General features: G+C 42.6%; 1 protein-coding gene across 1 annotated transcript in view; it reads left to right on the forward strand.

Moving 5' to 3' along the window:
- Positions 1–22,607, forward strand: part of zbtb16a (zinc finger and BTB domain containing 16a) — a 167,241-nt gene that overhangs the window by 93,387 nt on the left and 51,247 nt on the right. The window contains exon 4 of the mRNA XM_061056400.1: positions 6,217–6,303. Within this exon, the coding sequence (XP_060912383.1) occupies positions 6,217–6,303 (87 nt within the window). The remainder of the gene's footprint in view (positions 1–6,216; positions 6,304–22,607) is intronic.

A 22,607-nucleotide genomic window follows, 5' to 3' on the forward strand; every position in this document is an offset into this window, starting at 1 on the left:
GACTGCGATTCCCAGAGGACGGGGGGGGGGGGGGGGACATCTGTTGCAAACTTAGCATATATGCTTTACCTGGGAGAGGAAAAGTAGGTTGGAACAACAAGTGTCAAGTCTGGATGTTGGCATGCATTCAGAGATGAAATATTTTGTCTTCCACAGAAAAAATAAGAGTCACCACAAACAAACAGGGCCTTTCTCTGTCTCTGACATATTCCTTTGAATGAGACGAGCGTCTGAATGGCGGCCTTTATGAGATCACAGAGCTGAGCTGGATGATGTTAGCTTGGGGATGTTGTGTGTGTGTGTGTGTGTGTGTGTGTGTGTGTGTGTGTGTGTGTGTGTGTGTGTCGTTGCATCCAAACACACTTATCACACCCACAAACTCACAAATGGACACCAAGGTTACTTTAACCCTGTTTTGTTTTTTTCATAACATAACGATGGTTTTGCATTTGCAGACATGGAATGAGTGTAATAGCAAATAGGACAATGCACCATTGCACAGCACATTATTTAGGCGAATGGGAGAATGGGCACTTAGTATGTCAGGGGGAAATTACAGGCGAGGGAATGCACCATCGCTCCCCCTGCGAGGCCTGCTCAGTGGGCTAATCCACAATCCTCATCACGTCTTAATGTTGCCACTGTTGGTGGAAGCCCACAGCAGTTAACTTTAAGTGAAACACTCTTGAATAATGCCTGGGAAGTGGTTAGAGTACCTCGAGTCAACTAGACCCAACAGTAATCACAAGTTTTATTTATAGAGCACTTTTACTACGAAGTGAGAGAGATTTACAAGTAGAACAAAAATGTGGACAAGGGGGATTGTTTTATTGTGAAGTTGGGACATGACACATGGTGGGAGAGCTAGCATGACTTAATCTTGACTTAGTTCACGTGATTTATGACTTTAACAGTTTAAAAAGGTTTCTGACAGCCTGTAAAGGTTTCTAAATCAACCATATATCATTTCCATAGTTTTTTGTTCCATAACTACACTGTTTAACCTTTTTGGACATTTGCATGATTTACACTGTTAAAATGTGCAGAAGAAGACATCTTTTGGAGGTATTATTGCAATTATTAACCATAGACTGTAAACAACATGGACATAGTCTGAGTGATGTCACCCATTGGTTTCTGAAGAGGCATTTTGAAGCCACATTGGAAATGCTATCTTCAGCTAACTGCTGCTGAGCTGCAGTCCTACAGCCTCCTGGGAAATTGGCTGCAATGCTCCCAGTCCCGAGTTGTGTAAATGTAAAATCAACACGTATAAATTGTATTGAACGTAAAAAGTAAATAAATTAGTCATAGAAACCAGAATGTTTTTGATCTTCTGCATTGGCTTCATTATGAAACACAGAAGGTTGCCTCTTGATATTAACCTGACAGCAGGTGGTGTCATCTCTTCATAACTGAAGGTCTCAGCAGCGAAACACTCAAGGTTTCACTTTGTAATATGTCTTTATGAAGAATGAATACCATGTAATATGTCCCTCTCCACATCAAGAATTATAAGTTCAAGGCGCTGTAGACCTGAGAACTAACTTTTATCACAAAAAAATTCATTTAATTCTAATTTTAAACCCAAACTCTGTAAATACTATCAGTTCCCTGCACCTAATGGCATGCTAGTCAAACAGTTTTTATCCTCACAAGGTCGACTAAAGAGAAGAACTCTCCTTCAACCCTCTACAAAGCATGCTTTTCAGGAAACACAAGGAAAGGATTTGAACCTCCTACTACATGAAAAAGCTAGAACACTAACTTTTACAAATCAGCACGGCACACTTAGCTTCAAGTGCTCCTAGAGAGCTAACAATGTGGCATTGAATGAGGAAAAGTTGTAGGGTCTGTAAAGATCAGAGTACGGTACATACAGGAGCATTATATCACCCTGCGCTCCTGGTCTTTGTAGAGCGGTTTCTTGATTGGCAAGAAACTCACTTCTTCTCTTTTACAGTCCTTTATGAAATAACTGCGCGGCAACAACAGTTGTGCAATATTTCAGAGAGGGAAGCGAAAAGGGAAGCGGCTTCGGAGGCATGTGGCACCTGATCGCCACCCCTTCCCCACCCCCCAGCATGCCCACACACACACACACACACACACACATACAGAGCATGTGTTGTGCAACTTTTATTATGTCAGCTAAGGGAAGATTCTGTGGCAATGTGACACAGGACTCCCCGCTAACAGAGTCCATTAGGAGGTTCCTTCTTTTTTTCTATTTAGTCATAATAATGGGTTTTTGTTTTTTTTATTCACATTAGCTTTTGACTTTCATTCATTCTTACGTTTCCTGGAGAGCGGCGGGGGGATGCCTCTATTAAATGTTTGTTTTATGCAAATAAAAAATGTCTTCAGACAAAATTAAAGCTCAGATTCATTTAGGGGTTGAAATAAAGTGCTTTTAGATTCGACATCGTAGTCTAAATGGACCCCTGGTTAGAGAGACTATTATTCAGAACAGACGTATCAAGAGTAACAGCTGATGTCAAGTGTGTGTCTCCTCTGTCCCGGCTCCCGTCTTTCCTAACAAACAAGTTCACCCTCCTGCGATCAAAGGGGCCTCAGGATTTATGGCTTTAATTTGGCAGTGAAAATGGCTGATGGCGGCTGTTACCAAGCCGAGGGGCCCCTGTTAGCACTTAGCTGGCTAACTAGAGTGACGGGCATCTGGCTGGGTGGCTGCCTGGCTCTGTGTACCCTGAGTTCCTGCACTCCCACTTTTCCTCCCCCCCCCCCCCCTTTGCCCCGCGGTGACCTGACACAACTCCATTCTCCTTGAAGCAAGGCACCATGCCGGCATTTCCTGACAATTTATGTCCTTGTGCCACAAGCGGGGGCATGCCCTGCACTAAAATCCTATCCCTGGCCCATTTAGCACACGCCTCTTGGCCTCCCAGTAGACTGGTTATAGTGCTGCTTCACTGTCTGTGAGGCGGAGTCATTACTTGAGGTAACCATGCCGGAGTTAAGCTGATTTACTGCGAATCACCGAAACTTAACGATTCAGCAAACCAAAGTTGTGAATGTGTGTTTTCTTACCTTCCGCGCAGAGACGGGGTCCATTATTTTCTCTGATCTCAGTATATCTTGCCGAACGTGAACGCTCTATTCCGCACTCACACAGTTACACACATTCACACCTGGAAGCTGCCCAGTACATTTACAGTCTGGGACAGAAGTGCCTTGCTCAGGGGCAGCTTCATGGTGGCAGTGAGAGAAGAGACACTCAAACACAACCGACTTCCAAGTCAGTTTTAAGCAACATTCTGACCGCCTAATGTGGACGTTGAGTATGACTTATGTTTGCTGATTCGCCCCGGGAAAATCATTTTTCTGCTTTTTGTTCAACATGACACACCTTAGTGTTGTCAGGACAACGTGTATTAAAAATCTAGCGAAAGGGTTACCTGTTTCAATACCATGGCAACACAAATACAAGGCCCACAGGCACTCAATATTGAGTAATTTTTTGTTTTCGATTACCGAAAATTCAGGCGAACCGCTGCACAGTGACTGAATTTCACAAATGCATTGGCAATGGAAAAGTACCAAAACGCTGCTAATTTAGACCTGTAGGTTTTTTTGGGGAAGCTTGTGTACTTTTTGATACTCTCAATCATTAAACAATGGTTAGATATGGTTAGATAACCTGGTATCAAAAAGTTTCCAAAAAGTGTGTTGGACAACCTTCCAACACGACGTGATTATTTGCCAGGGAAATAAAAACAAAGACTCCTCCGGTCATAGTGGCGTCGATCTCTTATCTTATTTAGACCTGGAGGCAGCGGTAACAGCCATGAAGAAGAAAAAAACCTAGAAAAAGTCGATATTCTTCCAGATTTTCTGTAGCCAAGTCTACATGCGAGGAAGGAGAAACACTTTTTTAAAGAAAACGTTCTTAGAAATCGTTAACCGTACGGTGAAGTAAGTGTGCACTGTGTTAGATTAGATTAAAACATGGCATGGCCCTTTTAAGAATATGTGTAAGTAAAAACATGAGTGTGCATTTACTTTGAGTGCTGGTATTTGCCTGTGCCACTTAAAGATGGTCAGTCAGGGTCGCACATGTTTGATTAATGCGTTCAAATCAACAGAATGAAAAAGAGTCTATTGTAGCTCAGCAGAGCAGCAGCAGCATGTGAGATAATAATAATAATTGCAGCGCCAACAATCCCATAATGGACGAATCAGAGACTTAAAGAAGTAACAAGAGCTACTTTGTGATTAATGCAAATGAGGGACATCAGCGGCTGTGTCGGGGTATTCTGTCTACATCTCCACTACATGTCTCGCTCTCCAAAGGTTAAGTGGCTGCTTTTGCCGGCTAATTCAGCCATATGCTCATCTGTGCATTTGACACTGGCCTCGCCATACGCTCGCACTACAAATTATGCCTCTTGCATATGCAGCCAATTAAAAAAAAAAAGACACTGACTCTTGCTATTCAGTTCGAAGCTGTTGAATGGAGAGAAAAAAATGTTGTGTATATCACAGCTAAATCCAGGATGTGGTCGTTTTTTTTTAAGGTTGCTTTGGAGTGGCTTATGATCCAGTCACGCTCACTTGTGCAGCGTACCGTCTTTTGCATAACTTGTTGCATAAGCACTCTACTCTGGCAGGCACACTCTGTCATGTACACTCCGAGTCATTTCTCCTTTTGGTAGGGCTTATTACAGTACAGGCCGTTCCCTAATGTCACTGCGGTTGCAAAACCACACAAGCCATCTCTCCCCGTCTCTCTTTTCTTTTTTTTTTCAGTCATCTAAGAATTGGCTTCCTGTTTTCATTGTGTTCTCTTTCTCTCTCTGGAGGTGTCGTAACCCAGGAGGCCGTGCCAAGAACAAACCAAGGTCTGGTCGGGGAGAGATCGCTCTGTGCTTGCACTGGAAACAGACACACACACACACACACACACACACAAAGGCAAACATGCATATGTCTATTCTGCACACACAGAGTAGCCAGATGTTAAATGAGTGTGCTTGGTGTTTGTGTGTGTGTTTGTTTGATGTGTGATGTGTATGGCATGTACAGTGGTTGCTGCCAAGCCATAAAAAGTCATTTGCCTGGGCCTGATCTGATGCGCCCTCCAACAGCACTGTGTGTGTGTGTGTGTGTGTGTGTGTGTGTGTGTGTGTGTGTGTGCAGTATCCTGTCTCTCCTTTTTATTGTTGTACAAATTCATAAAGTATTGGCGAAACATGGCAAACCAAACCATAGCTGCAGGGCTTCATACTTGATCTACTTACATAATAAGAATCAGAGTGTGATGAAACTAAAGTGGAAGAGGACTGAACAATAACTTTATGGCCCTGAGTCATGAGAAGGAATGTCCCGTATATTAAGCTCACACCGATGGTGAAGAGACAAAATATCTTTGATATTGAATATGATCAAAATGTTCAACTGACAAAAAGCGTTTTCACTTTCACATCAATCTGGGAGTTAAAGAATTTAGTTCTGCAGATTCAAAAGAGCTAAGGAGTAATGTACTGGTGGACCGAGTGTGTCAGGAGAACTTTTAGCAAGATTTTAGATCTGGGATTCATTTGATTTCAGTTTGTAATGTGTTCCAGAGTTTACAGCCTTCGATGGAGAAAGCTGATTGTCCAAGTGTAGATCCACGATGTTGTATGTTCTCCATTCACTTCCTGTTTATGAGATTGTCGATACATTTGGAAACTCTTGTTTGAAAAAACATAATGCATATGGAGTGTGTGTCTTTCACTTTGGGGCAGCCAGTGGACAGGTTTTTGGTTCATTACTGTGAGGGCTTGATTGTGTAATGATGGAAGGTTTCTGATGGTAGAGGGTGAAGCTTGAGCCCAAACTGTCAGACGTTATAAGAAAATAGAAAAACTCTTATGATGCATGAACACGTGTGCTGCCTGAGTTTGTATAAAGTGCTTAATTCATTCAAAACAATTCAGGTTCTTCTTTACTGTTGCTGTGATTTTCTTATTTCTTACATGTTTATCCAACTTCAGCTGTGGATCCAAAATTATTCCCAAGAACTTAAACTCATTAATCTCACTTATTTCTTTTTTTTTTTTTTTTTTTTTATCACAGTCCGGGGTAAATACATCGGTTTCCTGCTTTATTGGATCAGTGTCGTCCCCAAATAGCGTCGTCTCTACAAAATACAGTCGAGTCAAATTCATTGTGTGCCTCCACTGAACTCTCTTGTCTGTTGTCGTTGTTCAGCTGGTGACAAGGCCATCGTCTGTGATCAGTGTGGTGCTCAGTTCCAGACCGAAGAATCCCTGGAGTCTCACCGGCAGATCCACACAGGTAAGAACACAAACACACACACACACACACACACACACACACACACACACTGTCACACTTTCATACAGATATCATCATGACCCCATAGACATAAAGACAAAGATTGAAGCTTGTCTGCGACTTCGTCACCATCTGCTTTTTTCCTCCATACACTGAATTAAGAAAACATTTTAAATAATGATTTTAAAGGCTTTTGCATATTTTGCAGGACATGTTGTTTAAAGTGGTTTAAAAAGTCCAAGTAGGAGATATCCTGCATGAACTTCTATTTACTGTAATCAGATCGAGTTGAAACATAAAAACATTGAGATCCCATCATGTCATCAGGTCCCTCCTGGTTCCCACTCCCTGTTTGTGTATTTACTGAAACCAGCATGTGGTTAGTGATGTTTGTGTGTGTGTGTTGTGTTGGTGTGTGGGGAGGCTCATTTAGCCCTCTCTGGCTAACTGGAGCCGTGGATTGACAGATAGATGGATCACATCATCTTTGGATTAGTCCCACTCGCCCTAAATCAAGACAGACCCAACAGTAATCAGCAAACGGGGGAAAAGTTGGCAGGTCAGTGTTGTTTATCTGAGCTCGGCTATGGAGAAGGGAAGATGAGGACGGTGGAGGTGCCAAGATGTAAATAGGAGGAAGTAAATCCCGCTTTAGCAGATGTGTGATGGCCCAGAACCGTTTCACTGCCGCTGCTGATGAACTCTTTAATTTGCGGGGAAGGATTGCCTTAAATTTCCAACTCTTTACCGTGAAGATGATGTGATTGGGGGAAGGGTTCTTGCAGCAGTAACGTGTTTATGACCCCTCCCTTTTGTACGATCACTGCACAGACCCTGTCAGGAGCATTTTCACATACTTCATACAAGTACATCTTGATGAGCATATTACAGACTCCCAAAAAAAAAAGAAGAAACCAACAACAAAGATTTTTCACAGTTTGCATTTTACAAACCAGTTCTGTAGATTAGTTTCCTGTTTAAGAACACTATGACCAAATGACAGCATGGACATCAACACGAGGGATAGACTGTTTAAAAGACGTGGAAGCAGATTGAAGCTGTCTTCCCCGTCTTGCTTATTTGGAGTCATAAGTGATGATATATTGGTTGGATATGCATTGTTATGACTCGTTCTTGTTCGACCAGTTGATACGGTAGCCACACCTTTAGAGCATACCTTGCTTTATTTGAAATAATACAAACAGTTAATTACGACCTAGCAATCTGATTGGACGAGAGGCATTCCGCAAGTGTCGATAAAGGAGAACAACAACACTGGGACTTTTTACTATATGTATCCCTCCGCCTCAGCCAGGAGTTCTGAAAACATTTAATGTACAGTTCTCAGTCTTCCTCTGAGAAACCGGAATATCTTCACAAATATTCTAATAGTCAGTCTGTAACATTTAACAATACAGTAAGCACAAGTGGAAATTCTTATGTTTGGTCAGTGCTGCAGGATCTCCAAATCTAGTAAGATCCATCCTCTAGCGACCGTGATTGTCTGAAGAAAGTTTAACTTCAGTTTGGCTGTTTGTTGGGAATTATTTTCCCGCAGATTTTAAGGCACTAAAAAGGGAAAACAGCAAACTCAAATCAAACTTTGGGGAACCATGACAACGTGCGTCTTTGATGAGTTTAATGGCAGGTTTTTAATGTCACAGAGCAGTGGCAACAAACTGAAAGATCAGAAGGTTTCGACCACGTTTCATTCGCCCTAGCCTGTCAAACGCAATGACAAGAGAGAAACGAGTGCTGCCAAGGCACGTTTAAAACCCGAAACCGATCCCCCCCCAAAAATAGCCGCACATCATCATTATCATCGTCATGTGTTTTGTCCTTCTTCTGAAGCCATGACCCCTCAGGCTCCCTGCAGCAGCTCCCATACGCTCCAAGCCGTGGATACACTTTTTCTTTACCGCCACTCGTGGCCCCCCCACACACACACACACACACACACTCCCCCTAAATATTTGAGGAGGTGAAGATCGGGGCTGTGTAGTCAGGGTTTTGAGGGGGTTTCTCCTGAGGGGCATGCCCTCGACCAATCAGCTCGCTGGAGGTAAAGAAGGGTTAAATGAGGCTAATGATCCAGCAGCCATAACAGCGGAAAGGAGCACTCTAAATATAGGCATTCCTGTCTGGAACGAATGGACGGGGTTGAGGAAGAGGGGGGGAAGAGGCAGCCAAGGCCAGACGCGTTTTCCTGCCAGACAACTGGAGCAGCAGCAGCAGTAGTAGTATATAGTAATCATCCTTGTGTTGGGCCCTTCTGAGGCTCTGGTGAAATATGACAAGGCAGTTTCCATGCACCATATGTTTCACTCGCTGCTGTATGACGCTACTGTAAATCATATAACATAGCTGGATCTGGATGAGAGCACTTGACGTTTGGCCGCTGTGTTCTGAAAGTATGGCATTCAGTTTTAGTATTACAACGATTCCCTACTGGAAGGAATACAAGCACATATCAGATTGTTTCAGTCGTTCTCTATGAAGATGTCCTGACCTGCTCCATTGGGGTCACTCTTTTTCTGCCAGGTTTTGCACTCATGTAACATTTTGTCACTGAAAAATCTGAAACCTTTGCCTTGTCGCAAGCGTTGCCGTAGCAATTGCAAGATCAGCTGTATACATTTTAGACAATTTGCCAAGCCCAGCACAGTTGTGGCAGAAGACTCTTCAACATGAGTCTGGTTCTACTCGAGGTTTCTTCCTCTTAAAAGGAAGTTTCTTCTTGTCCCTGATACTTGGCTAAATGTTGCTTAGTGCTGTGCCCTTGCAGAATAATGTGATTGCAGTCTAGCTCTTCTCTTTTTGTAAAGTGTCTTCCGATAGCATTTGCTATGAATTGGCACTATACAAATAATACATCCTAACCTCCTTTCCCTATTCCTTACATCTATCTCAAAGTATGTTGTATTTAATCTTTTCATGTTTAAGACTAGTAATGCTTAGTTAAATCCTGGTTGTATATATTCTCATTCTTAGTTTTGATATTTTTAGTGCTTATTTACTTTGTATTTAATATCATATTGTGTTTATTTGCTAATATTGTGTGTTTGGATAACCTGCTGCTGTAACGCCACAATTTCCCAGTTTGGGATCAATAAAGTAATTCTATTCTATTCTATTCTATTATTGAAGCCCTTGCGCTCTTAGGAAAGATGAAGTGTTATTGTTGTTGTAGCCAGTGTGACGTGCACTTTGATGAACATGACATCCTCTATGGACTGCGAGCAAAGTTTTTAGATTTGTATGCTATTTTATTTGACGTCGCCCCTTTTATTCTTATTTGTCTGGAGAACATAAATAAGATCTCTCGGCAGAATGTTCCGGGGACAGACAAAACAAAGGGCCCTACATCAGACACGGGCAGCCCTGTGTTAAATCTGTTTGAGCCAGAAAGCTTAACAAACATGGATTTATTTATACAGAAATGTCTGTGTGTACAGTACCCAAGACGCAGGACATCAGAGAGGGCGTGCGGTGGGAGCATGGGGTTACTGTTGGCCATCAAAGCCAGATTTGATCTCTGCCTGCCTCTTGGCAGCGCTTCAGCCCTTGGCTAATGTTCTCTGATGACAATATTTGGCCTCTGAAGCTGTGGCTGTTTCTTGCTGCTCTCAATGGGAACTATTGTGGCTTTCCCCTCTCCCTCGCTCTCCAGCTCGATCAGCTGCAGTCTGACTCAAACCTCTGTGTCGTTCTCACTTTGGCCCTTTTAAAAGGGACGCTCTTGGTATATTTCAAACCTCTATATGTCACCCAAGAGCCTTCTTACTGTAAGTGGGACGTAAAGCGGGCGGTTAGCCACAACGGTGGAATAGTTTGGAGGCTGTAGAAGCATTCTTGAAGTTGTAATCATTCCTAACGGACAAGCACTTTTGCACAGGGACGCTGAGGGAGGGGGTTGAAGGGGGTGGGGGGGACTGGTCAGGATGCCAAGGGAACTATCAGCAAAAACATCATGTGGCTGTTTTCACCGACTGAACTCGTGCAAACACACAAGCACAAACACACACTGTAAACGAACCCCTTCATCTTTGGCATGTGTTGTGCAACTCATAGGCACAAATACATCCAGGAATGTCTGTGTTCACAATCCCAGAGTCACTTGTGAGTTGCATTACATCCACCGACGACTAATTCTCGTCACATATTTTCACCAAATTGGATGGCATCACATCAGAGTCTTTCTCGCTCTTTAAACTGGAACTCACCTCAGGGATTTTTTGTAAGCAAAGAACACAGTCTGTTTGTCTCTCATGAAGCTTTCATCCTTCAAGAAAAACCCCGGCTGTCATTTAGAGATGTAGCCTATTTACTCCTGTCTTTGTCTCGTGTTCACCGATTGTTATGCAACGTATGCACTGAGAATTCATTTATTTCTCTTTTTTTTTTTCTTTTTTTTTAAGACCGAGCTTTGCAGTGTTTGCAGTTAATTTTCCAGACAAACATGTGAATGTTCATGCTTACAGGGAGGATTTCCTGCTGAGGACTTCCATTTCATCATGTGGCTGTCATGGTGTCATGTAATGTGCAGTGCTCACATGAAACATTTCTAAAATGAATTATGTTTTTTTTTATCTGTCTGGAAAAGTTCAAATGGCAGCGACTGGTTTTCTCTGACTGGATGTAAAATAACAACATTTAATATCAGCAGTCATGCAGATATTCATTGGCAGTGGCGATTCTAGAGTCTGTCGGGGCCCTACCACCAGCCTTCAACAGGGCAACGAGAGTGAATGCTGTCAGATGGGGCCCTCTTAGGGGGGTTTTCTACTGTCGTTGCAAAATTTGCACATTTTGGGGGTTCAAAGTTTGTAAGCACTTTGGGGCCCCCTACTGGCCTTGGGCCCCAAGCAGTTGCCTGCCTTGCTTGTTAAAAAAAAGCAGCGCCCCTGTTCATTGGTCTTCATCAATAAAAAAAACACTACCGACACAAAATCAGCAAAGACCACTTTGTCCTCAGGGAGCGCTAGAATCGACACAAACAGAAAGTTCCTCACAGAAGCTTTCAACAGTATTGATATTATCATCTCAAATGTTCTTGTTGGTATCAGCATAAAGAAGTGTTACTTTGTCAAACTTGGTTCGTTACAGAGCGGCTGAAAAGTTTGTGAATAACCAAAGTGCATGTGTAGGCTTTGTATGTCTTTATTTCGAGATAGGACAGAGTCCGTAATCAGGACGGGAGAGAGAGACAGGATATTGGCATGCGGGAAAGGAGCCACATGTCAGATTTGAACCCGGGCCGTCTGCTTGGAGGAGTTCAACCTCTGTACATGGGGCGCTCACTAACCACTAGGCTAGGCTATATGCATACGTTGGTTTTATAGTTCTGAAATGAGACTGATATAAAACAATCATTAACAGGTGCAACCATTGACAGAGAAATATTAAATACACAATTATCAGATTTTAAACATGAAATATGCCTGTTATCCCAGATGTCTCTGAAAGCCTTTAATCTGCTCAGAATTTTCATTTTTGCAGAGTAATGGCATCAATATTTAGTTTTTGTATAGTTTTTTTTATTTCTAATGTCAATATGGGCATCACATGTAGCTTTTGTATTTGTAGCATTTGCATAGGAATAAGGCTTAAATATATTTTTACCCAAAGGAGGATAAAATGACTCTGCAGTACTTTGCAGTAAAATGTAAGGAGCTACTTTCTGTTGAATGTATTTAGTAATGATTTCAGTTTTAGAAATCTTTGCAGACTTGGTTAAACACTTAATCACTTAAACCATCCTCAGAAAGAAAAGTTGTCTGCAGTCCACCGTGTTCTCATTGTGACATCTGCTAGATGTTTCCAGATCTGTTTTAATGCACATCTACTCCCACACCATCAACAACATCCCATTGTGAAACTGTGCTCATTTAAACACAGCCGCCCCAAACGTGTCATTTTCTGTTTGCATTTCCAGTAAAGCCTCTCCTTCTTGGGCTGTACGGGACATGTCTTTTTCTGTCATTCCCTCTGTATCTCTATTCTCCTTCCAGCTATCTTCAATTCTGTTTTTTATTAGATTCTTTTGGTCCCCGCCATAATTTATAGCTCTTGTATTTTATTGGTAAAGCCCACCACACTCACATTCCACTTGATTAAACTGCAGCTTGGTGCAGAAAAGCAAAAGGTCAGAGTCTGTGCACAGAGAAAATGAAGTTAAAGTACTTTTTTTTTGTGTTTGTTATTTGCTGATTTTAAAAAAATGTAGATTTCGCTACTAGATATTCATGCATTTTGCAGGATCTGCAGGCTCTATAACCGCCATTCAGAATCGAATATATTCACAAGTTCACACTTTTGTAATTTGCATGGCAATCTGCACATTCATCCCCTCCCAAACTGAGGCCACATTCAGCTTGAGCAGTTATTCAACACGAGCTGTGAGTAGCAGCAGAAAGGACAGGGACTGCATCTCCCATGTGACCTGTGTAGAAATGAGTTCAGAGTCCACAGGCCTCACAAGAATTTGTTGTCCGACTGTTGGTGTTCCTGTTTATACATGGATCCTCTCCATGTACACACACACACACACACACAGCATTGCCAGAGAAAATCCACATATAATAGGAGGGGGGAGGCTGCTCTCTTTCTTTCGTTCTCTCTTTATCTCCCTCCGTCCTTTTTTTAAAGTCTTGTAATACAGAGGAAAATATGCAAACCATGGAGTGGCAATAGTGGGTTTAGCCAGTGGGAACGCAGCGTGATTCCAGCAGGCCTCTGCCGCAGAGTAAACACTTTCTTTTCTCAAGCCAGAAATAGTTTGGCTGGGGTGAGAAGCGGCAGAGGAGGGAGGGAGGGAGGGAGGGAGGAGAGGCAGAAAGAGAAAGAGAGGAGGAGAGGGGGAAACAACAGGGTTAAGAAGGTCTGAAAAAAAGCACCTCTTTGTGTCACAGTTTTTCTTTTTCTTCCTCGTAAATTGGTCGCACCGGTGGCCTCGCAATCAGTTACGACAAATACAAACACACACACACACAAACGAGCGCACACACACATGCACACACGCACACACACGGTCCAGTCATGTCACTCAAGCAAATTAGGCCAATGGCAGCGCTACACAGGGGTCACGTCAAAAGTGCCGATTGTCTCAATCACATTAGTCCTGCACTGGCATCTGTTTAGCATTTAGTTAATTGTGATGTTATTAAGTTGTCAGTGAGCATTAGGGTGGCGATAAGCAAAGCAAATATTCTCCCAGCGCGGGCAGCAGGCAGAGCTACACACGTGTTGCTCGTACACACACCAACGCACACTTATAGAGTAACGCACAAACTCCTGGACCCTGCAATTTTCAATGCGATTCCACTCAACCTACTGCTCACTCTTCACTCTAGTTAACTGTTTAATTATCACCATAAAGATGACATTAGCATGTTCATTTTAGCGCCGCGATGCTAAAGGGCCAGATGTGCATTAGCATTATGGCTTTTGATCCTAAAATGTTAGCATATTGAGCTTCCATGCCGCAGTCATCTGCTGTGTCAAAACGCTGATTAGCAGCAGGGCTAGCGCTCATCGTTTCAGCATCCCCACTCATGATTGAGCAAGCTGTCCGTGGTGGAGGGCAGATTATCCTTCTGTCTTGTCCGTCTGTCTGTCTGTGTGCTCGGGACCGGCCAGAGTGAGCTCAAACAGGGGGGCTATATCAGGTCACAGCAGGTATCAGGTGCCACATTCACCTTGCCAGGCCAATAGAGAGACACACAGAGGAGAAGGTCTGCTTAGATGTGCAAAAACAAAAAGTTCTTTATTTATGGCTCCATTTAGATAAACCTCAGACCTTGATAATTACTTTTGGATAGGACTAGAGTGCTCCGCTCATTTTGAAGAGGGAATTAAATAAAATACTAGATTTACATACCATGCAGATGGCAGCATTAAGTCGAGCATGCGTGTACAAAATGCTGGACTGTCATGCCATGTGGTTTGCATCCACACTCCAGTCAGTGGTAGAAACATTTTATTTAAGGCCAGGGGAAGATCCTGATTACTCTTGGGCCAGAATGTTTGGTGAAGGTTGTGAAGGATGAAGCGGGTTTGGTTAGATTTCATTTAAAACACATCTGGTGTTTTAAGTCACAGCTGACTTATCTGGATTGTAAGATTGCCAATTTTGGCGAGAAATAATTAAACATTGTCATTAGACATACTGATATATATGGATGCATCATATTGACATACATCATACATTTGCAACAAGTGTGGCATGCACAGATGCCAGCAGTCAATGTTTATCTGTTGCATTGATTTAAACTCGTATACCCAACCTCGGATTCAGAGAAGATTTTTTTTGCTTAAGAAGCTGATTTATTTTTGTGATCAAACATGAATGAAAATGTCTGCGAAAATGAATTTTTGCAAATTATTTATGACCATAATTTCTTGGAGACAAAGCGGTCCAAAAGGGCAGAGATGTTCTCCTGTCTGTTTGAGTGCCTGTCTTAGAATATACCAAATATCTCACAGGGAGGGGGGGAAACAGCCCCTCATGTCACATCCTGAGGACTCAATATACAGTTCTGTCAGAGTGATGATGAAAGCAGCAAATCCTTGAAGCTGTAACAAGCAGTCTATTAAATCATCGAGTAATTGATTAGCAAAATTGTTGTCGAGTAATTAATTGTCAGTCAGCACATCAATTAATCAGCTGTATGAGCGTCGCCGACAGATTAGACGGCAATGATTTACAGTCTTGTTTTGTTATCGCAATTCTTTAAGGCAGTGGTGATGGAGTGTCTGCAGATAGGTTTGTCAGAATGTTTGATAGCATATGTTTTAAAATGATACAATCTGTTTTTTTTAACAATCAGAGTACCCCAAAAAAGTTTTAAAAAAACAACTCAAATTTCAACCCAAAGCTGAGCAGCAGTGGTTCGTTCAGATTTGCAGATTTCCTGATGTTTCTCATTTCCTTGTGTCTTCTCTTGAGGATGCAAAAGTTATGTTTATACCTCTTACAAAAAGACAGAGAGCAGAGGTGGTGACGCTGTCTAAACAAATACATTTGGCAACATGTTAGTACTAAAACATCGCAAATGTTTTTGTGCAAGTTAGACCGTGTGCAGGAGTTTGCTTCCAATTTTAGGTTCATCCTTTCTGGCTAGAAATTAAGAAAAACTATGTTTTTAAAATTTGGGCACCCTAGGCCTTCCATTTATGTTACAGTGCTATCTAAACAGGCATAAAGGTTTTTAGATTTTTACTGGTATCATATCAACGTCTGGTATCGTGACCCCCCCCCCCCCCCCATTTGCAGTCTAGATTGCCCCCGTCAATGACTCAGTTTGATCTCTGCTTACATTGCGGCTGTTACACGGTCTGATATCCATTTACATTTTACATAATCGTAAGATAATCATCCGCAACCCCACGGTTCCTTTCCTCTCCGTCTCTGTAAACAAATACCTCTCCCTCTCTTCCTCCCCCCCCCCCCCCCCCCCCCCCCCCCCCCCCGCGCTCACTCTCACTCACCTTCCAAAAACAAGACGAGTACAAGTGGTCAGAGACACTATCGGGGGGCTAAATTAAATCAAGCTGCAGTAGCTGGACTACAGTCACTCCTCCTCCTTCTCCTCCAGCAAACAAATTTTTCCCCCAGATAAGATCTAAATGAGTTTTTCCAGGCGGAGGAAGACCCTGATGGATATTGTGCGCGGCTGCAGTGTGACCAACAAACCGGTAGTAATCATCCGCCCGTAGCTGTAAGTGCTATGCGGGGCGGCCTGTGTGAATGTGTGGTTTGTGTGTAAATGAGATAAAATGTGTGAATGAGAGTTGGCACTGCACCCCGGCTTCATTCATAGAGAAATACCCGACTGGGGCCCCCTTGCACCACGGAGCCCCAGCGCCGAGGCTTAGTGTCATGGTGGGCACCGTCGCTTTGAGGCATCGCTGCAGGAAACCATGGGACAACAGCATGTCAGGGAGGGAGGTGGTGGTGTTACAAGGGGGGGGGGGGGGGGGGGGGTTAGGTGGGTGGGTGGGATCCAGTAGCAAATTGGGATGTCCGTAGTGGTGCAACAGTGAATCCCCACATGGCTGGATCATTGTAAAAGCAGGGACAGCAGCATCCAGAGAGGCCAATAAAATGATGTGGTACAGGGGCAGAGTGGAGGAGGGAGGGGAGGGGAGGGGAGGGGGGGGATTATAGACTCCCAGAGGGCTCTGCGATTCACGGGCCATAAAATGGAAGTCAGCAGGACACACTGCAAATCTGGCCAGCCAATATCCAGCCTTCCTCCCTCTTTTCGACCCCGAGGATGTGTCTCAGCCGCACGTCACAATGCAACCCCGGCGAGCGCGTCCCGTTGTCGGACAATCTCAACTCCCCTGGACGCCGCTTTTCTCTTCCCCCCGGAACATTTGCATGTCGGCCGCTGCGGCTTTGTCCCAGACCTGCTTGGTTAAAAAAAAAAAAAAAAAAAAGAAATAAAGAGGATAAGATAAGGATACAGACAGAGCAGTGGAAATCAACCAAGGCCCTTTTGCCCATCCGGGGGAATAAAAAGGGGCCGCTTTTGTCAGGAGGTTTTCCCTACTTCCAGATATCCCGTCGCAAATTTAACCTTGGCGAGGTGAGGACTTTGAGTATAAAAGGGATTCACCCAAGAGAGTGAAAGAGAAAGAGACGTGGAACAGTGGCCTCAACGTCAACAATAGCCAGGGTCCTTTTGTCCACGGTGTTATTTGAAGTAAATCTCCCTCTGTAATTAGATTGGAGCTGTTTGTGGACATCTTAGGAGAGCGCGTCGGTGTTAAAACAGCAACGCGCGAGGGCCCTTTTAATTTACAGTGCAAATACCTTTCGATTAGCGTGGAGGGAGGAGGAGGAGGAGGAGGGGGGGCAAGGAGGCCGAGGAACGGGGCACAATGGAGGAGTCTTTCAAATCCTTTTTCTTTTTGTTGTTGTTGTTTGAGAGCGGGAAGAGGTTCGAGCAGCTCTCCTGTGTTCCTTAATTGTGAAGCAAGGAGATTAGTACGAGTGCTTCCAACCTTTCACCCCAAACAAAGGAGCCATCAGATCCAGTTGCCTAGTGACACGAGGGTTTCACACCGGCGAAAATCTAGCCGCTGCCTTTACCGCTGCAGCTCCTTGTGGTACATCTTAAAGAGAGGGAGTGAAACCTCCTGCTTTTACTGGTGTGTGCCCCCCCCCCCCCCCCCCCCACCACCCCTATGCAAACCGTGTCCGTCCGACGGCAACCCTTAATGGCAGCGAGCAGCAGCGCTAATGAAAATGGCCGTTCATCCTCACTCCGAGTCCGTCGCTCAGACTCATATAAAAGTTAATGTACCCGCGACAATGACATTCAGAAGACCGTTTAGCTTTGGACAAATGCTGCATTTTCTTGGTGGCAAGAGCAGCCGGGCACGCAGAAATGTCCTTTTACACGGCGCGCAGCTCAATCAAAGGGCACTTAGCAGTGTCATATTGATTATGGGAGCTTAACCCCCGTCAATCTTTGAACGCTCATTTTGGCTGCCTTCCCGTGGACGGATTCACAGAACAGAACTGCCTCAGCAAGAAGAAAATGGGTTTCTCTTTCCTTAAGGCAGAACTGATTCCCTGCAACATGAAATATCTGTGGATGTTTGCTAATCAGACAGCAGATTGTTTCTCGTCTCCATTACCTATCTGTTCTGTCTCTGAGCAGGAGGAAATCCTCTTTTTTTTCTGAAGCTCACTTCCTGGACCGTCTCAATAATGAAAATGACATTTAGACCTAATTAATTATCCCTCTTTTTTTTAAAAGGGATTTTCAGCTCCTTGATGACGAACTGACCTCATCGCTCTGTGGAGAAAATTAGCTTCTTACAGCCACCAAGTGAGAAAACAGCTTGGATCACACTGCAAAAACAAACAAGACGGCTTTGATATAATAATGTTAGAAATCTAGATGACATGGCGTCTAATTATTTGAATCATATTTACAACCTCACACACATTACAACGATTGTGAAGTGTTCCAGGCAGGTATATATTGTGTTTGTTTCAGGAGAGAAAACACGATTGCTTTACATATTTTTGAGTACCTTCCTCTTGTATTTGTTTATTATTAAATGTATTTAATTGATCAAATTAATATAATTTAGACTGTGCACATTAATAAAGAATTTCAGCAATAAGCATCAATGTTAATAGGCAGGAATTAGCAAATAGCTAAATTTCAGAAAACAGATTTGACAACTAAAAGACCCCTCACAGGAGAGTCCACCAGACAGCAAACACACACACACACACACACACACACACACACACACACGCACACAAGCTTTGAAGAGGAAAAAAGACGATATGCATGCACACTGGCTTAATTCTTCAAAAAATATTGAAAAGATTAAATCAAGTTTTTTGGTGCTTTAAGAAAAAGTTCAGGCAAGTCGTATTTTCCTTGGTGCTGATTTTTTAATTGCCTTGCACCTTCATGATGTGTGTATAACCGGCCTTTTTCTCGCATGTTACTCTACAAAAAAACAGACAAACATGGGTCTGGGTCAGCGTTAGGGTTAGCACGCTGGTTAAAACACACGCTAAGCCAGAGGCCCTTCGGGACAGGGATCAGGAACTTAAGCTACACGTTAGCCACACTTTCAAACAGCGTATCACACTCAGAAACTTAAACGCTGAAGGTCAGGAGCCTTGCATTTGTTCCCCTAACTTTCACAAATCTCCCAGGCTTTCCTTTACTGCTTACACTTTAAAGTGTTCATGTTAAACTGAGAGAGTTGACCCAGACAAGTTCACATCTTTGCATGTTTTAGCCTATTAGCTTTAAGTATAATCTACTTAGCATGGCTCCCGTTTGAAATCCAATCAAGAGTTTTCTTTAACAGCTTTATTTCTACACTCTAATCAGTCATCACTCTAATCAGTCACCTTCAGAATGAGAAGACAACTTTTTGTACTTTTTTTGTTAATAATGGTTCAAATAAATGAACAATTCAAAACTGTGCTTTAAAGCTCCTGTGAGCAGTTTTTAGCTGGCTTTGAAACCAAATGAAATGAATATTGATTAATCTTTATGAGCTTCTGAAGTAAAAGAGACCATTAATGACGAGATTGATTATTTCTGTGTGGTTATATATAATGCTTGTAAACGCAGCCGTGGGGTAGGCGTCAGACCAGACGATCGACAGCACGCTGCCTAAACACCTTTTCCTTACGACAGAGATTCACAGTGAGTGATTTGTTTGACTGTGAAAGGACAGCAGGGGTGAGATTTTTCATCTGAAAACAAAAGTAAGGCGTGTACAGGAAAAGATCAGCAAAGATATTAAATGCACCATGTTGTCCACAGGGGGCGCCAAAATCAACCTGAACAAAATATTCCAAACAGGAGCTTTAAATAATTTGTATTTATAAAGTTTGCAACATTATCATTTTATATTGAGGCATTTGCATGTTAGTTATTAACTGAAAGGGAAGGTTTTTTTTACGATTCCTTAACACCTTAAACAATCAGTTTATACTCTGTTTCCCATAAATATAAAAATGTGAACACATGACATTAAAACTTTAAAGCTTTAAAGCTAAGATGACCCTTTATCCTTTGTTATGTAGCATCTTTCTTCCTCCAGAAATTATATTTATAAACCTTAAAGATTGTCATTCATCTTTCTTTTTGAAACTAAACTCAAAGTTTTTATAAACCAGACGCCACAGGTGTGTGATGGAAATGTGATAAAATAATAGATAAGAACTTATTCTAAAACTCCATTTTGCTCAATCAAGCAAAGCTGACCTAAACCTCACTGTGACGGAATGACATCCTTGTAACTGGACTGTCTCGGCTGAATTTGTCCCCTTGTAGACCTCCTGTTTTCTCGGAGTATAGCCGCTGTCCTCTAAGACGTTGGAGGAGTGAAACAGAGAGCAGTCATTGAGTTGGGATTGTCTTGGAGGTGGCCTGCCAGGACAATACTCCGAAAAGAAACTCAAGTGGGACCCATTACACCCCACCGAGGGCAGACTCTTATCAGTTAATAGCAGGTTTCCCCCCTGAGAGCAGATTGTTTTGATAGATGGCACCTGGTCCGGCCTTTTGCAGCCGGGCACAGGGAGGGAAAAAAAAAAACCTACGAGTGAGTGTTAGATAAAGCCCTGAAGAGAGGGAAAAGTGAAACAAGCATCCTGTGAGTGTTGATTTATACAATAGAAGCAGAGCTAAAGTACACATATGTTTATTTGTTTCATTCGAAAATCCAAACCGCTTAAAGAAACATAAATATATGAGTGCAGATGTTATAAATTACTTATATAAGAACCACTCTCAAAAGAAATATGAGTGAAAAAAAAACTGAATTTAAGTGAAAAAGAATTGGAAAGAAGCGACAGATTGTTGCCATGCTCATTGCATGCACCACAATTTTTTTGAGTGGACATTTCAGTTTCAGGGCGCCGGTAGCCTCGCGTTTTTGTGCACGCCCAATGTACGGAGGCTGAAGTCCTCCAAGGGTTCAATTCTGAACTAGTAGCTCCTTTCCCACTTTCTCTGTCCTTCATTTCCAACTCTATCCACTGTCCTATCTCTAAAATGAAGGCACCAAAAGTTTAAAAAAAAAAAATGAAATGGCAGGGTCAAATATAGTTTGAAGTCTGATTTTGTGCAGAGGTAATAACTCAGAGGTATTGATTAACACAGAGTCTTTATTTCAAAGGATAACTCCCCAATATTTTATGAGAATTGACAAAGATGTTTTTTTTATACAAAGGAAAATGTAGATTTTACGCCGGTCCAGCTGGGCATTAAAGCAGTTGTTAAATTAGTAGCACTGATTGTGCATGCTGTGATGTGTAATGTCCGATGTGTCTTTCAGGTGTTGAAACTTTATTGTTTTTATGTATTTATTTCTCAGTTGGTTGTAACAAAGCGCCCTTTGCGTGTTTGCTCAGGTGTGGTGTGAGGAGTGAATCAGCACTTCACCTGATTAGTCAGCATTCCTGCTACAAATTACACATTTTACGTGCTCCATTTGGACAGACTGCTGGGGCCGGGAATGCTTTGATCCTCCTGATGTGCACCTCATTGGTTTTCTATTTTTACATCGTTTCTCATCCTGCACTAAGACGCAAACATTACCAAAGATAAAACCGCCTGCACAATCTGCACGATACCATTTTGCAACATTTTCTAGTCGCTGCTGCTATAAATAGTGTGACTAGCATGATCTGCCTCAGGTTGTGTTAAAGCAGCTGACGGGGGAAACAAAAGCTCAAACAAAAAAGCAATTTAAAAAATGTTTAATTTAACTGTCAAACGTAAAAAAGTCCAACCATATTGAAAGCAGACGCTATAAAACTTCTTCTGTATTCCAACTTTTCCACCCATAAAACAAAACGGCTGCAAAGGATTTTAACAATAAAACACAACAGCTGCTAAAGAACTGTGGTGAGAGAGCGAGAGAAATAAAAACAAAAAGGTCCTGCAGGATATGTTAATAACCGACGGTGTCATCTTTACATCACATCAAAGTTGAAACTCGTTCATAATTATTGTCTGTTTGGTTTTGTGATCAGGATCAGTGCTTCTTGTCTGATGGACATGCCTCAGTTCACAGTCTGACTCAGGTCAAAAGTTACTGTAGGACCAGAAATCTCTTTTGGTTTTGATTTCAAACTGACTGGAAAGATGATGTAAACATGATGTCATCATCAAACAGGGTACAGGGAGTTAGTGATGCACATTAACACCAGATACGAGTCGAATGGTGTTCTTTTATTCAAAGGAAATCCCTCTTCAGGACTCAATCCAATTAAAAATCTGCAATAAAAAGAAGCTGTTGAATGTTGGGTCTTTGAGTAAAACTGAGGCGTATTAAGATATCTAAGAACACTTTACCTGCTCTTCAGGTGTGGTGATATTATCACAGTGATAACAGTGAGTTAGTGTTAGTGTTGTAGTCAAGACCAGACTGACCGAGGCCAAGACATACCCGAGACCAGGGGGGTCAGAGACCGAGACAAGGCAGAGGCATTTAGGGATCCAGACCGAGTCAAGACCAAGGCGAGACAGAGACAGAGACAGAGACCAGAGACCATTAAGATCAATGAAAAATCATCTTCTTGTATTTAGGGGGCGTGTCACTCATTTTGACGGTAACAGTGGGAAGATTGCGGCCTTAACCGGGGGATAAAAATCAGAATACAAATCAGTTGAAGTTATTTGTTGTTTTAGAAAGAGGTGTTTTCCTTCTGTTTAAAATAATGACTTGGGAAAAAATGACGATCAGCGGTGGTCTTGACCGGTCTTTATTTCAAATCTGGAGTCGGTCCAGTCAGAGACCTT

The sequence above is a fragment of the Labrus mixtus genome, chromosome 14 (assembly GCF_963584025.1).
Source record: "Labrus mixtus chromosome 14, fLabMix1.1, whole genome shotgun sequence".
NCBI lineage: Eukaryota > Metazoa > Chordata > Actinopteri > Labriformes > Labridae > Labrus > Labrus mixtus.